The following is a 12657-nucleotide window of genomic DNA, read 5'->3' as shown; positions in this document are numbered from 1 at the left end:
CTGCATGCCAACCTAATGACTTTAGGTGGGAGTCCGGTAAATATTTGTTGCATATTTCGTTCTGAAAAACGAAGATTCGCAAACAAATGTAGATGCAAACAATGTCAGCAGAATCTGTGAACTTCTTTTGACGATTGCATATTTTTCGGGGACGATGCTCCAAAATTCTAAGAATTCCCCTTTTTCCCTTTTGTCCTTAAACAGAGCTTCAAGATTTGAATCGTTTTTAAAATCGATGATCTCATCAAAAAACTTTGCCTGATCTTGATTAAAAACAGAAGCCAATTGTGGAATAGTTTTCTGATATCATGAAACCTTTTTTCAAATTCTTTTGACAGAGCTGTTAAGTAATTCAATATTGTTGGGTAGTTTTCTTCAGAGATGTCGATGAGGTCTTTTGTTGCTATTAGCATTGTTGGAAAATATTGTAGGTGTTTACTTCTTACTTCTTCATGAAAAATATTAAGATTTTCTTCAAAAGCAAACATTTTACTTGCCATCTGTAAAATTATGTTATTTTGTCCTTGTAAATTTCGATAGAGGCTATTTAGTTTTCCTGTGATATCGCATAAAAATGCTAAAAGGCACCACCATTGATCATCTTGCAATTCTGGGTAAACTTTTTTTATTTGTTTGTAAGAAGAGGATTATTTCGTGGCGCAAGGAAACAAACTTTTCCCAAAACCCTTCCCCTACTAAGCCATCGCACAGAGGTATGCAAAAGAACGTCACCATACTCACTTCCCAATTCTTCCAAAAGGCTTTTAAATTTTCAATCTTCATCGCAGCATCGATTTTTAAATTGATAATCCGTGCTGCCGTTTTCCGTTTTCTTAATGAATAATGCAATGAAATGTAATTAAATTTGTCAAACTATATTTTGTTTTGACCAAGATTATAAATCCATTTTCAGATCCAGTCATGGATGGACAACCATCTGTACATACACCCTTGATTTTCTCAATATCAATGTCATTCTGCTCTAGAAAGTTTGAAATCGTATCAATATAATCTATTCCCCGGGTCTAACCTTTCATCGGAAGGAATTCGAAAAATTCTTCGAAAATTAAATTCTGTTCTGTGCAATATCTAACAAACACCGAGCATTGAGATGTTGCTGAAATATCAGTGCTGGAATCGATAGCCAAGCTAAAAAACGTACAGTTCCTTAAGTTTTCTATTACATTTTTACGAATATATTTTGAAATGTCTTCAATACGTCTCACACATGTTGAATCAGACAGCTGTAGTTTTTTTTATTTCAGACAATATTTGTTTTTTGTTGCTAAATTTATCAAACAGTATTTCGGCAGCACTTACGAAACATTCTTTGACAATTGCATCGGCGAACGGTTTCATGTACTTACCAAGAGAATAGCAAATTTCGTAAGATGCCTTAGTTACCACAGAGATAAAGCCACGGACATCACATTTTGTTGTTGTTGTAATGACCTTTTTAAAAAAGTTAATTTCTCAATTCTTAATTGTGTTCCAGGAGGATAAGTTTCGTTGAACGATTTGTGTTTTGTGTTAAAATGACGATCAATATTATACTTTTTTAAAATAACTTTTTCACGGCATATTAAACAGGTAGCCGCAAACAAACAACAAAATATTCTGTTTCCCATTCGTCTTAAAATGATCTATTTTCATCTGATAAATACACTGAGGGTCATAAGGTTAGAAGCAGGATTTTTTGAGAAGTAAAATCGATATTTCTCTTGTTACATAATGGATTAAAAAAATAACTATGGTTAATGAAAGACTATTTGTTAACAACACAACATACATTTTGGGTACAGAAGAGATTAAGCTAACTGAACTTCTAAGACAAATTGTTAATTAAGTCAAGAATATGCGTAAATAAATCGGGTCATTAGATTAGAAGCACGTAAAATAAATGAAAATAAAATGCAGCTATTCATATTTGGTTTGAGTTTTTTTGGGTTGTATTAAATATTTAATAATGAGAGCTGATACCAGGCTTTTAAATAACTTCAAAAATTCTATCTTTTAGGGATTTATAAATAGATTCCAAGTATTCCAGTGAAATCTCACTCCAAGCTAATTTGATACCATGAATAAGCGCTTCCTTGTCATCGTATTGCTTCTCTCCCTCATACACCTTACGTGTAAGCCAGCCCCACACATTTTCCATTATGTTAAGGTCCGGGGAATATGGTGGCCAAGACAGCAAGTAGATGTTTTGGTTTGCAATGAAGGATTTGACCTCTCGGGCTATGTGTATCGGAGCGTTGTCCTGCTGAAAAATCCATGATATTGGTCCAAAAAGCTCGGTAGTTTTGGGGAATACTGATTTCAGCAAGGCTTTGTAGGTTTTTCCGGTCATTTTACTACCAAGTCTATAGTGCCATAAAACGAAATTGAGCCCCAGACTATAACGCCTCCTTCTCTGCTATGGTGACGGTTTAAAAACCGCTCCTCTTTCCTCATGTCATGGAAATAATAATTATAACCATCTGGCCCATCTAGGTTAAATTGTTTTTCGTCGGAAAAAATAACCTTCCGCCAATCATTTGTAGTCATTGAATTCTGCACATCCCAGCTCATGTGATCTTTCGCAAAACACAAGCGTTGCTTCTTCCTTGCGTCATTAAGTGGTAGTTTTTTTTTAAGCTTCAGGCGCTTTATGTGCGGATCGTGCGTTTGACAGTCGATAAGCTGGCCTTTACATTAGCTAATTTTAGCTGCCGATAAAGATGAATTTGACGCTATTCTAAGTATATTTCGCGTTTCGCGAAGTGTTAAGGCAGAGGAAATGTTTCCTTTATAATTTTTTAGATACGACGATGAATTTTTTAAATAGTTACTGACACAATGATCACTTCGATTTATTTTTCGGGCTATAGCACGGCATAAAAGACCTTCAGAGTAATAAACATCTATTCTTACCATTTCCTCCACTGTCAAACATTTTTTCTTGCCCATTTTTATTACAACTCAATAAACAACAATTAATTTATGAAATGCACCGTTTATACCTAAAATAAAATGAATTTACTTCACAAGATAACGTTTATATGTTCACTGCTTCTAATCTTATGACCCGATTTATTTTCGCATATTTTCGACTCAAGATCCGTTAGCTAATTCTCTAATATTCCCAAATTTTACATTTTGTTGTTAACAAAGTAGTCTTTCATTTACTATAGTTGTTCTTTTCTAATCCATCATGCAACGGGAGAAATATCGATTTTACTTCTCAAAAATGGCTGCTTCTAACCTTATGACCCGCAGTGTATATTTCGTTTTAGTTTCGAAGAAATTCTTGCCATTATCCTTTATTTACTAAAATTCGCTGCAACCGCACTAACTGAAATTCAAAATTTAAGTACCTAATTATCAAAACGAGGTATGTCAGCAAAATAGCTTTCTTGACTTATTATGCCTGGACTGCTGTGTTTATGAATTTTCCATTCAAAATTTGAATTAAATGATTCCAATTCAGTTTCCAATGGCAAGAAAATTAAGGAATACTTAGCGACATCTGTTTTTTATTTAGTTATGAAAACTTTTCATGGCGTTGAAAGAAGAGACATCTAGAATATATTTTTGAAAACACAAGCTGTCCACTTTTCAGATGATGTACCTTCGCAAGCGGCCCGCTTGCCGCAGGTTGAGTATAGCTGACCTAACCTAACCTCAGTCTCAGATTTTTTCCCACTCGGTGTGTATACAAAACGGTTGTCGTAATTGATTGCTTGAAAAAATAATCGGACAGGTGTTAATTAAGACGACCCGATCTTTGAATTTCTCTTTTACAACTCCACTTGTTGCTTCCCGTTCTTCAATCAGCGTCATAATTGTTGTCTAGCTCTGTCACAGAATTTAGGCTTATAAGGTGCGAACCTGAGATCATTGACAGTAGGTGTTTGCTTCGTCATATTGTGGATCTAACATTTGTACACTGTGTCCACTGAAACAACGAAAAATGTGTACTTGTTTTACTGAACTACGGTAAACCTAAACAAATAATTATAAAGCATTAATGTTTGATTTTGATTGAGAAAATGCGAAGGCTAATAATTCCACCGCCAGGTTGTCTTAAGCGGTGAGAAACTTATAAGTTCTTCAAATTAAATGTTAGAAATTTGTCATTGGCTTAGAATGTGATTTTAGTGGTAAAGTTATTTGTAGTCATTATATTCTGATGCAAAAAGCTTAGAGTCACTTCTAATACATCATAGAGTCACAATTTTGTGTTAGATATATATTTTACCTTCTAAACTTTTAAGAATACTACGAAGCTCGGAAAAATGCACACTTTTTAACTTTATTATAAAAAAGTCTACCATCGAGTATAATACTTATGATATAGCAGATATAGAGCTTACTTTAGGTAAAACACAACCAAAACTCTAGCACCTGACGAAACAAATCTTGCAAAAGCTTGAGGTTAAAAGTTCCGATAATCAAATTTTTCCTAAAAAGTCTGTACATTACCTACCTGTTTAAGATACAGCTATTCAACGAGATTTGAAGTGAATGAATTTAGCAGAAGATGTATAAATACCTTTTCACACTTTATTCTACGTGCTCATTTAATTCACTTAACGCAAATAGTATCATAATCCTTCATATGGAGCTAAATATAGTTTAGAGATTTGGGAACTTTTTCAAGCTAAGTCGTATTACAACGAACTAAACATTAATTTTAGTTCTTTGTTCTTGAAGCCACTTCTACATAATCTGCTCTAACCTTAAATTGCATTTTAAGCTTTTTCTCTAAACCAAACCTTATCATGTTCTACTGTTAAAAACTTGTGGGTTAAGATAAATATAATATTTTAACAAGAATATTATGATGACAGCACACGTACATACATTATTATATCACAAATTAGTTGGTTTACAAGTTATCTCTATTTGATTAGCGGTTTTATAGTTTTAGTTAATATCGATTATAAATTCGATACTCGTAGCGTTACTAACCTACCTTCACAATCTCAACGACATTATTTAACTTACCTACTAGTTACTCCACCCTTCTCCCCTCATGTTTTCCTTTTAATCACTTTCAAAATCGACGAATTAAAATGTAATAATTATTTTAGCATGATAATAAATAAATTTGAGACTTGTAATTTAAAGATTTGTTGCCTTTTCTTTTTATTTTTAGGATTTCATCAAACGTACACAAAAATATTTGTGCGAGTGTGAAGGGATAAACAAAAATGGCAACCTAAGCTAAGGCCTGCCGCAAAATGCCATTACTGCACTGAGTTGCAAACACAACTAAAAAACAAAAAACAACCTTTAACCACTGACTGATCAGAAAGACATCTTTTCGTTTAAGTCTGACTGCTAAAAGTCTGGATTAGAAAACAAAAACACAAAAAGTCATCTTTATTTCTTTGATAATTTGATTTATTAATTTTTTAATAAGATCAATTGAGTCCTTTTGATTTACGACACGAAAATCAATCAAGACAACAACTTACATTATTGGTTGGGCTTTGCGAAGAAAAGTTTGATTAACTTGAATTTCTTTTGCTTGTGTCCTATTTTTTAAATTTTTTTCTTTAAATTTTGAGAGATGTCTGCTAAAGAGGAAAAATCTCCAACAACTGCTGCACCTGGTGTGTCAGTAGTAGCAGCAGCAGCAGCAGCAACTGCTTCGACAACATCATACGCCAATGTGTTGCAGAATTTAGAAGCAAAAGTTTCGCCCACTGCTCCGTCGACTGGAGCCGCTGCCAGCGCTTCGGTTACAAGTGCTGCTCACGATCCGGATAATAAGGAGAATCAACCGGAATTGAAAACTATCAAATCTTGGAGCGAAGAATGCTCTGCTGATGTGGAAACCGTAACTCCACTACCGCCGCCACCATCATCTACCGTATCTAATGTGACTAGTGGCGAGAAACGTTCAGCTAATCCTGATAATACAGAAAACTCATCGGAAGTTGATGATAATGCCGATTTTGTTCCGGTAACATCTCATGGTCGTAAAGATCGTAAAATACGTCGTCGAGAGAAGCAACGTGATCGTCCATGGGCTGGAAACAACAATAGCAAATCCTCTAATAACAAAGATAATGCTAATTCGGTAGCTGGGGGATCAAAAGGTGGCGCTGGTGCGCCTTCTCATCCCTCTGGCAAACCCGATGATGAACGTAAGAAATTTTCAAGGCGGCCGCGTGATCGTCGCCCCCAACAACCGAGAGGAGACAAAGCTGCTCAGCAACAAGGATCTGTGTCTGGTACACCAAAAGAACCAAAGGAAATTGTTAAGGATCGCAAAGATTCGTCGCCTAGTGGAACAAGTGCAAATGAAAATAACAGTGGTAATGAGGCAAAAACCGATGATCAAAATCAACCCAAGAAATTTGTCGCTGCACCACCACCAAAAGTCAACGCTTGGAAGGTAAGTTTTTTTTTTATTAGTTTACAAAATAATATTTTATTTCTTTCTATTGGAGCTTTTTTCAAATTGAATGCCTCGATAAAGAAAAATCTCCTTATAGATCAAGCTTTCACATAAAACGGTTAGTTTTCTTAGAAATTTAAACAATAATTGAGCTTGACTACAAAATATAATAATTATTCTGTGGCATATCTCGACATTAAAAAATAATTAAGAAAAGAAACGGGGGGAACTGTGGGTTTTCCGTGAAATTTACAAATTGTAATTTACATTGTGTGCGTTTAAAGCGAACGAAAAGCAAGTTAGTACGATTCGGGTACTTTTTTTTACTTTTTTGTTCAAAATATAAAAATAATCATTGCAAAACTTCTTCGCTATTAAAATATGTTTACAATTGAAGTACAAGTTCATGATCGTGCGATGTAGTCGTGTATTTACATTCAAAAAAGAAATAACCTTCACCTTTTATAAAAACTTTCAATGGACTGGTTTTCATGACTTCACTTCACTCGTAATTAAAATTATAAATTGTAACTAATTATTATTATTTTCAAAATATTGGATGTTTTTTTAAAAGCTTGTGAGCTTTAATTAAAAATACCACAGAAGAATTGTTTTAATTAATTTTTAATTATTATAAATTAAGTTATTGTAAAGTTACCAAAGAAAGGAAACCTCAAAAACCGTAATAACTGGCGCGGTATCACAGGTCTGTCCGTTTTTTTTCGAAGTTAATGTCAACTATTACTCTCGAGAGGATTAAGTCCAGGATCGAGTCTACCCTCAAAAGGAACTAAGCGGGGCCGATCGTGCGTCGACAACATCAACACCTTGCGAATCATACTCGAACAATCATCTGAGTACCAATCACCGATGTACCTAATGATCAGGTCAATAGTGAATGCATCTGGAGATTGATTTTTGAGCGAGGAATCCCTGAGAAAATTGTTGCTGTTTTCAAAGGATCGTACAACAACGCAAGATGTTTTGTGTTGCACAATGGACAGCTTTCCGACTCCGTCGATGTGCGTCAAGTAGTGAGACAAGGAGATGTCTTGTCACCAATTCTGTTTTTTCTGGCAATTGACGATGTGATGGCTGCCACGGTGGGTACAAATGAAAGACACGGTATCCAATGGAGTTTGTTTGACAAACTTAGCCACATAGATTATGTTTACGTGTATGTCTCATGGCACCACGACAGGCTTAAATCATATGTGTCATTCACTGCAATTAAATGGAGAGGTGGCTGGCTTAAGAATTAACACAAATAAGACCAAAGTAATGACCACGGACCAAAGCACACAAGTTATTCTAAGGCAGGGGACCATAGAGGAGGTCGAGCAGTTTCCTAGTGTGGAACTCTAGCAAAATATCGCTACGCACCAAGTTAAAACTCTTTGAATCCAACGTCAAATCAGTGCTGTTATATGCTTCTGAAACATGGAAATGCTCTGCCAACATATCTTTCGTTATCCCTTGTCTGCTCTGCGCTCTATTCTGAAGATCCGGTGGCTACAAACCATTTCTAACGTTGAGCTGTGGAATAGGACCGGACAGAAAAAATTGAACGTCATACAACGGAAATGGCGTTGGATAGGCCCTACACTGAGGAAACCGCACGACAATATAGCAAAACAATCCGTCTAATGGAATTTCCAGGGTAATAGACGCGTTGGAAGACCAAAGACAACTTGGAGGTCATCAGTTTTGAAGGGGACTCGGTCTCAAAGTATTCAATCGTGGCCACAGTTGGGGTCAGTTGCGATGAATCGGGATAGGTGGAAAGATTTTGTTGCTTCCCTATGCTCCAACAGGAGTTAAAACGCTGCTTAGTTCGTATGGTGTTAATGATGTCTTGAATTTTCGCTTCCAATACTTCAGGAGTTGTTTTCTTGCCACACAATCGAGAGGCCCAGTTAACAAGACCACTTGTAGACATAAAGTGCTCACCAAATGGATTTTGCAATAAATTGCTTCGCCTTCTTGTTGGAACCAAATATTGACGATAGTTAGCTGTTTGAATTTTAAAAACTAAATATTATTCAGAATGACTAGGTCGATAGCGCTTGCCATTCGACTAACGTGTAATTTTTTGCTTATAGATGAAGCCATTGAACCTGAAATAAGATTCCTCATTTAGCGCCTTCAAATGCTCCCGTAAAGGCCGAGAAACCTTTCACTTGGATCTCTTTGGATCCATTGTGCTCCTAAGGAAGATGTGAAGCATTGGGTAAAGTAAAGCAAAGTTGTTGAGGTATTAGGTTAAAAATCTGGATTTGTAGGAACATTTTAATATGTTTCGAGGTGGCAAGGAAGAGACGTCACATAGTTCATCGAAAAATAATTTTTGAATACCTACAATTTTCTTTTGGCTGAGCTTGGTCATTGGTATAGAAAAAAGAAGGTATCTTTCTTGTCCTCAAATCCTCTACATATTACAAACTTATACCGATTCTATTCATGTAAGTTCTCAATGAGTTGATAACCGTTACGATGCCTATCAATGAGGACAAGTGAGGTCTACCTAGTTGCGACACAAAATTTGTATTACCTTCCTCGGAATTGTGCAAGTTTCAGGAGCTGACTAATGAAAATTTGGTGTTTTATGCTGTAGTGGGCTGTGGATAATTAATGCCATATGGCTCGGACTAAGCATCGATCCGTTTTTGCCCAATTTGTCTGCCTTTTCATTTCAGTCAATGTACCAGTGTCCTTGGAGCCGTGTTGGCTTCGGAAAGTAAACGAAGCTCTCTACGGCATTGCCTTAGAACTTTTTACTTTGAAAGCGGCATCTATGACCTTGATTGCTGCTGGCTGTCGATAAGAATGTCTATGTCTTCCTAACTGTGGAAAGAAAGAAGCTTAGCGGCTTCAGAAACCACCAGTACTTCTGTTAAGAAGACACTGCACTGAGAATGGAAAATGTATTGATCTTAATATGAAAAGATACCAGAAACCATCCTTAAAGGCAGATGATAGCGGTGCAACTTCGAGAACAGATTAATGGTTTTCATGAATTGCCAAACCCTACCTTACACCACAGTTCGACTTTCTCAACCATAAAGTCATCGATAAAAACCATCTCGAAATTTCTCAGGCAGATAAAATAAACACCCTTTATTTCGTAAATTATAAAAATTAAGTCATATAACATAGAGAAATATAATGGATGAGGAGTTTTTTCGTCTTGCTGTTGCTGTGGAGATCGACACGATGACGTGGAAATTCTTAAAATGTGGAAATAGTGAAGAAAGAACGAATGAACATGTTAACGTCGATTGTGAAAAAGACAGTTGGCCAAACTATCAGAGCCTAAAATCGAAGATGTGCAACCCTTCAAATATGAGTCAATAGTACCATCCGATAAAAGAACAACAAGGCCGCGTTCGAGAAAAAAATCTAACAGAGTATTTTGGGACCAATCAACATCTACCTTCTCTCCAACCCCAAAAATCTTTGAGTGGGTGTTAATTGTAAACAAAAATAGGAACGATTCCATTATGCTCTACAATTATAATTTGTACTCAATCTGAAGTAGATATTGTTACAAAAATTGAGCTCGTTAGAATCCGATTAACTGGTCGTCAGAGCAGTAACTGGTGTTATCAAAATGTAACCGGATCATAATTACGCTGAAGAGAATAATCAATTTGATAGCACAACGGATTACGTGTCGACTTTCAAATGAGACCAGTTCTAGACTTTCAAAGAAGGCCAGATCTAGACTTTTAATAATCAAATCTTTGTTTGATGAAGGTCGATAAAGGTTGTTTAGAAGAAAACATTGTTTTGTTTTGGAAAGGTCTTAGCAGTAGGTAAACTAGGAAGTATTAAGATACATAATTTCACACGTGTTTTTCAAGATAACAGCCAGCGAAACAACTTATGACTTATGATGTTTGTTTAATCCACTTCACTTATATTAAAACAAACAAACAACAACAATATTTTTTTTATTTTATTTTTATGAATCTACTCAAAATTTTCAAGCATTTTATTTGTCATGAACAAACTAATAAAACTTAAGACTCGATAGAAAAAACCAAAGTCCAAAAAGTTTTTTTTACCATTCTATTAAGATATCATTTCTGCAACGTCACAACCAACAGAGAACCAGATACAATGCCGTCCAAAGTTAGGCGCCATTTTAAAAAAAATCTTCTATTCTCCATTCAAAAGAGGATATATGAAATGACACAAAATGTTACAAGTCATAGTCATACATTGCATTGATCTAAGCAAGAATAACTACCTACTTTTTAGTTGTTCTAAATTTAGAAGATTTTAAAAATAACCTCCGCCTATGTTAATGCATTTTATTTTTATATTTCTAATTGATATTTTCATAAAACAAACTAAACGATGCAACGAATAGATTCATTTTGTCATCATTTCAAAATATATTCAAATACAAAAAAGTTGTAATTAAAAATAACATCAAAGTTGATTACCCCTTTGGGCACATGTACATTGTACAGGTAATATATATCTATAATTCTTTTTCTTACACGCCCACAAAATTAATTAATAACCTGTTGCATAATACAATTTGATATCGAGAGAAGAATAATAAAGAGAATCAGAAAATGGGAAGGAGAGAGAAATAACGAAAAATCTCGATCAAAACATCGAAAACAAAACAAACAACAGAAAGACACAAAAATAACATCAATTTACCTACAAAATAAAAATCAAAGAAAAGTAAAACTACGCACTAATAAAAATGATTCGTTCAAGTACAAACAAATTTCTGAAAAGCCCACCAAAATAATTGCGTATGTTGTCATCTAAAACATAAAACTATCTTCTATTCCACGTTTAACACTTTTATCTATATCCAATTATTTTTCATTTGCTTCCGAAAGTAAAATAATAGAAGAAAAATAAAACTTAAATAATTAAACACACTTTTTCTTTTTCTATTTTTTTGAACTATAACAACAATTCAACACATAAACCTGCGAGCTTTTTGGGAGAGATAAAAACAAAAACCTAAAAATAAATGTCAAGGTCAGCATTTATTAAAAACTGACAGCACGAGCGACGGACACTTAGCGACAGAGACGTGGTGAAGGGAATGAATTTTGTTTAATATTATTTGGTTTGGTTCGGATTTGGTTTATGTGGACATTGGTGTCTATGAAGAATTAAGACGAAGACGTGAAGAAAAATAAACCTGAATATTGTATGGAATAAACATTTGTATTTGATATCGGAAAAAACAATTAAGTTTGCTTCTATTAAATACGTACCCTATAGAGACTGATGATATTTGAAACTTTTTGAGTGAGAGAGCTTTTAAATGATAATTTTGTATGCTTTCTGTGAAAAGAAGTAATTTATCTTTGATTACACGTACAAAATTTGGTTTGTTTGGAAAATAATTGATTTTAATGAGGAAAAGATAGTTTTAAATTTTATTTACTCATGTCTTGCATTGCAGTCGAACACGATACACAATAATGGATTGGAGAATTTTCTGAGGTGACTGATGCAAGCATCTTCTGGCCTTTAACCAATATTTGTATACCAATGAGACAGGAAATAAGTATTTTCAGGCACATTCAATATCAAAATACACATAATCAAAAGATAGTCAAGTTGCACTTTTTCTGTTTGCTCGAAAATAGTGAGGGATTGTAATTACACATTGAATGTACTTGGCAAGAAAAATACTGTCACATCTGGCTATTTCAGTGTCCAGGGAAAAGAAGAGGCAGACTTCTTACCAAAAACTACAGCTATAGGACACGAATCCTACTGTGGACAAGGAAATCAAGTCATTAAGTACAGAATAAAAGATGTTAAGAAGCCAAAAAGATGTCAAATCAGGAAAGAACTCCCAAAAAATGAGACTGACAAAAACATTACTTTGGATTTATAAACACAAATATTTCTAGGACTGCATAGGTTTAGTATAGATAACCTTATCAACATAAATAGGCACATAAATATCCTTGACTCAACATTCATTAGATCTTAGAGATTTTGTAAAATCCCTAATGAAACGTCTGAACCACTTTTGTCGAAATGTGGAATACTTGTTCTTCAAGCAGGAAACACTTGGGACAGTACCAAGTGGAAGAAAACAACCTCTCTTCTCTGACGGCACTTCAGATATTCAACTTTCAACAATAGATCTTTTGGTCGCAGTGCATATAGTTAAATTAACTTATTTGTTGCCCAAGTTTTTAGTGGAAGTCACAAATTGTTATAAACAATACAAACAATTGTTTTAAATTTGTAAAAATTTGGTTTATTTTTTA

General features: G+C 34.6%; 1 protein-coding gene across 5 annotated transcripts in view; it reads left to right on the top strand.

The window, feature by feature from the left end:
* LOC129943356 (la-related protein 1) overlaps positions 1-12657 on the top strand; it is a 50478-nt gene that overhangs the window by 5911 nt on the left and 31910 nt on the right. For all 5 annotated transcript variants that reach the window (XM_056052732.1, XM_056052731.1, XM_056052733.1 and 2 more), the window contains one exon: positions 5141-6388. In XM_056052732.1, the coding sequence (XP_055908707.1) occupies positions 5558-6388 (831 nt within the window). In that variant the 5' untranslated portion in view covers positions 5141-5557. The remainder of the gene's footprint in view (positions 1-5140; positions 6389-12657) is intronic.

Source organism: Eupeodes corollae, chromosome 1 (assembly GCF_945859685.1).
Source record: "Eupeodes corollae chromosome 1, idEupCoro1.1, whole genome shotgun sequence".
NCBI lineage: Eukaryota > Metazoa > Arthropoda > Insecta > Diptera > Syrphidae > Eupeodes > Eupeodes corollae.
This window is presented reverse-complemented; position numbering and strand designations above follow the sequence as displayed.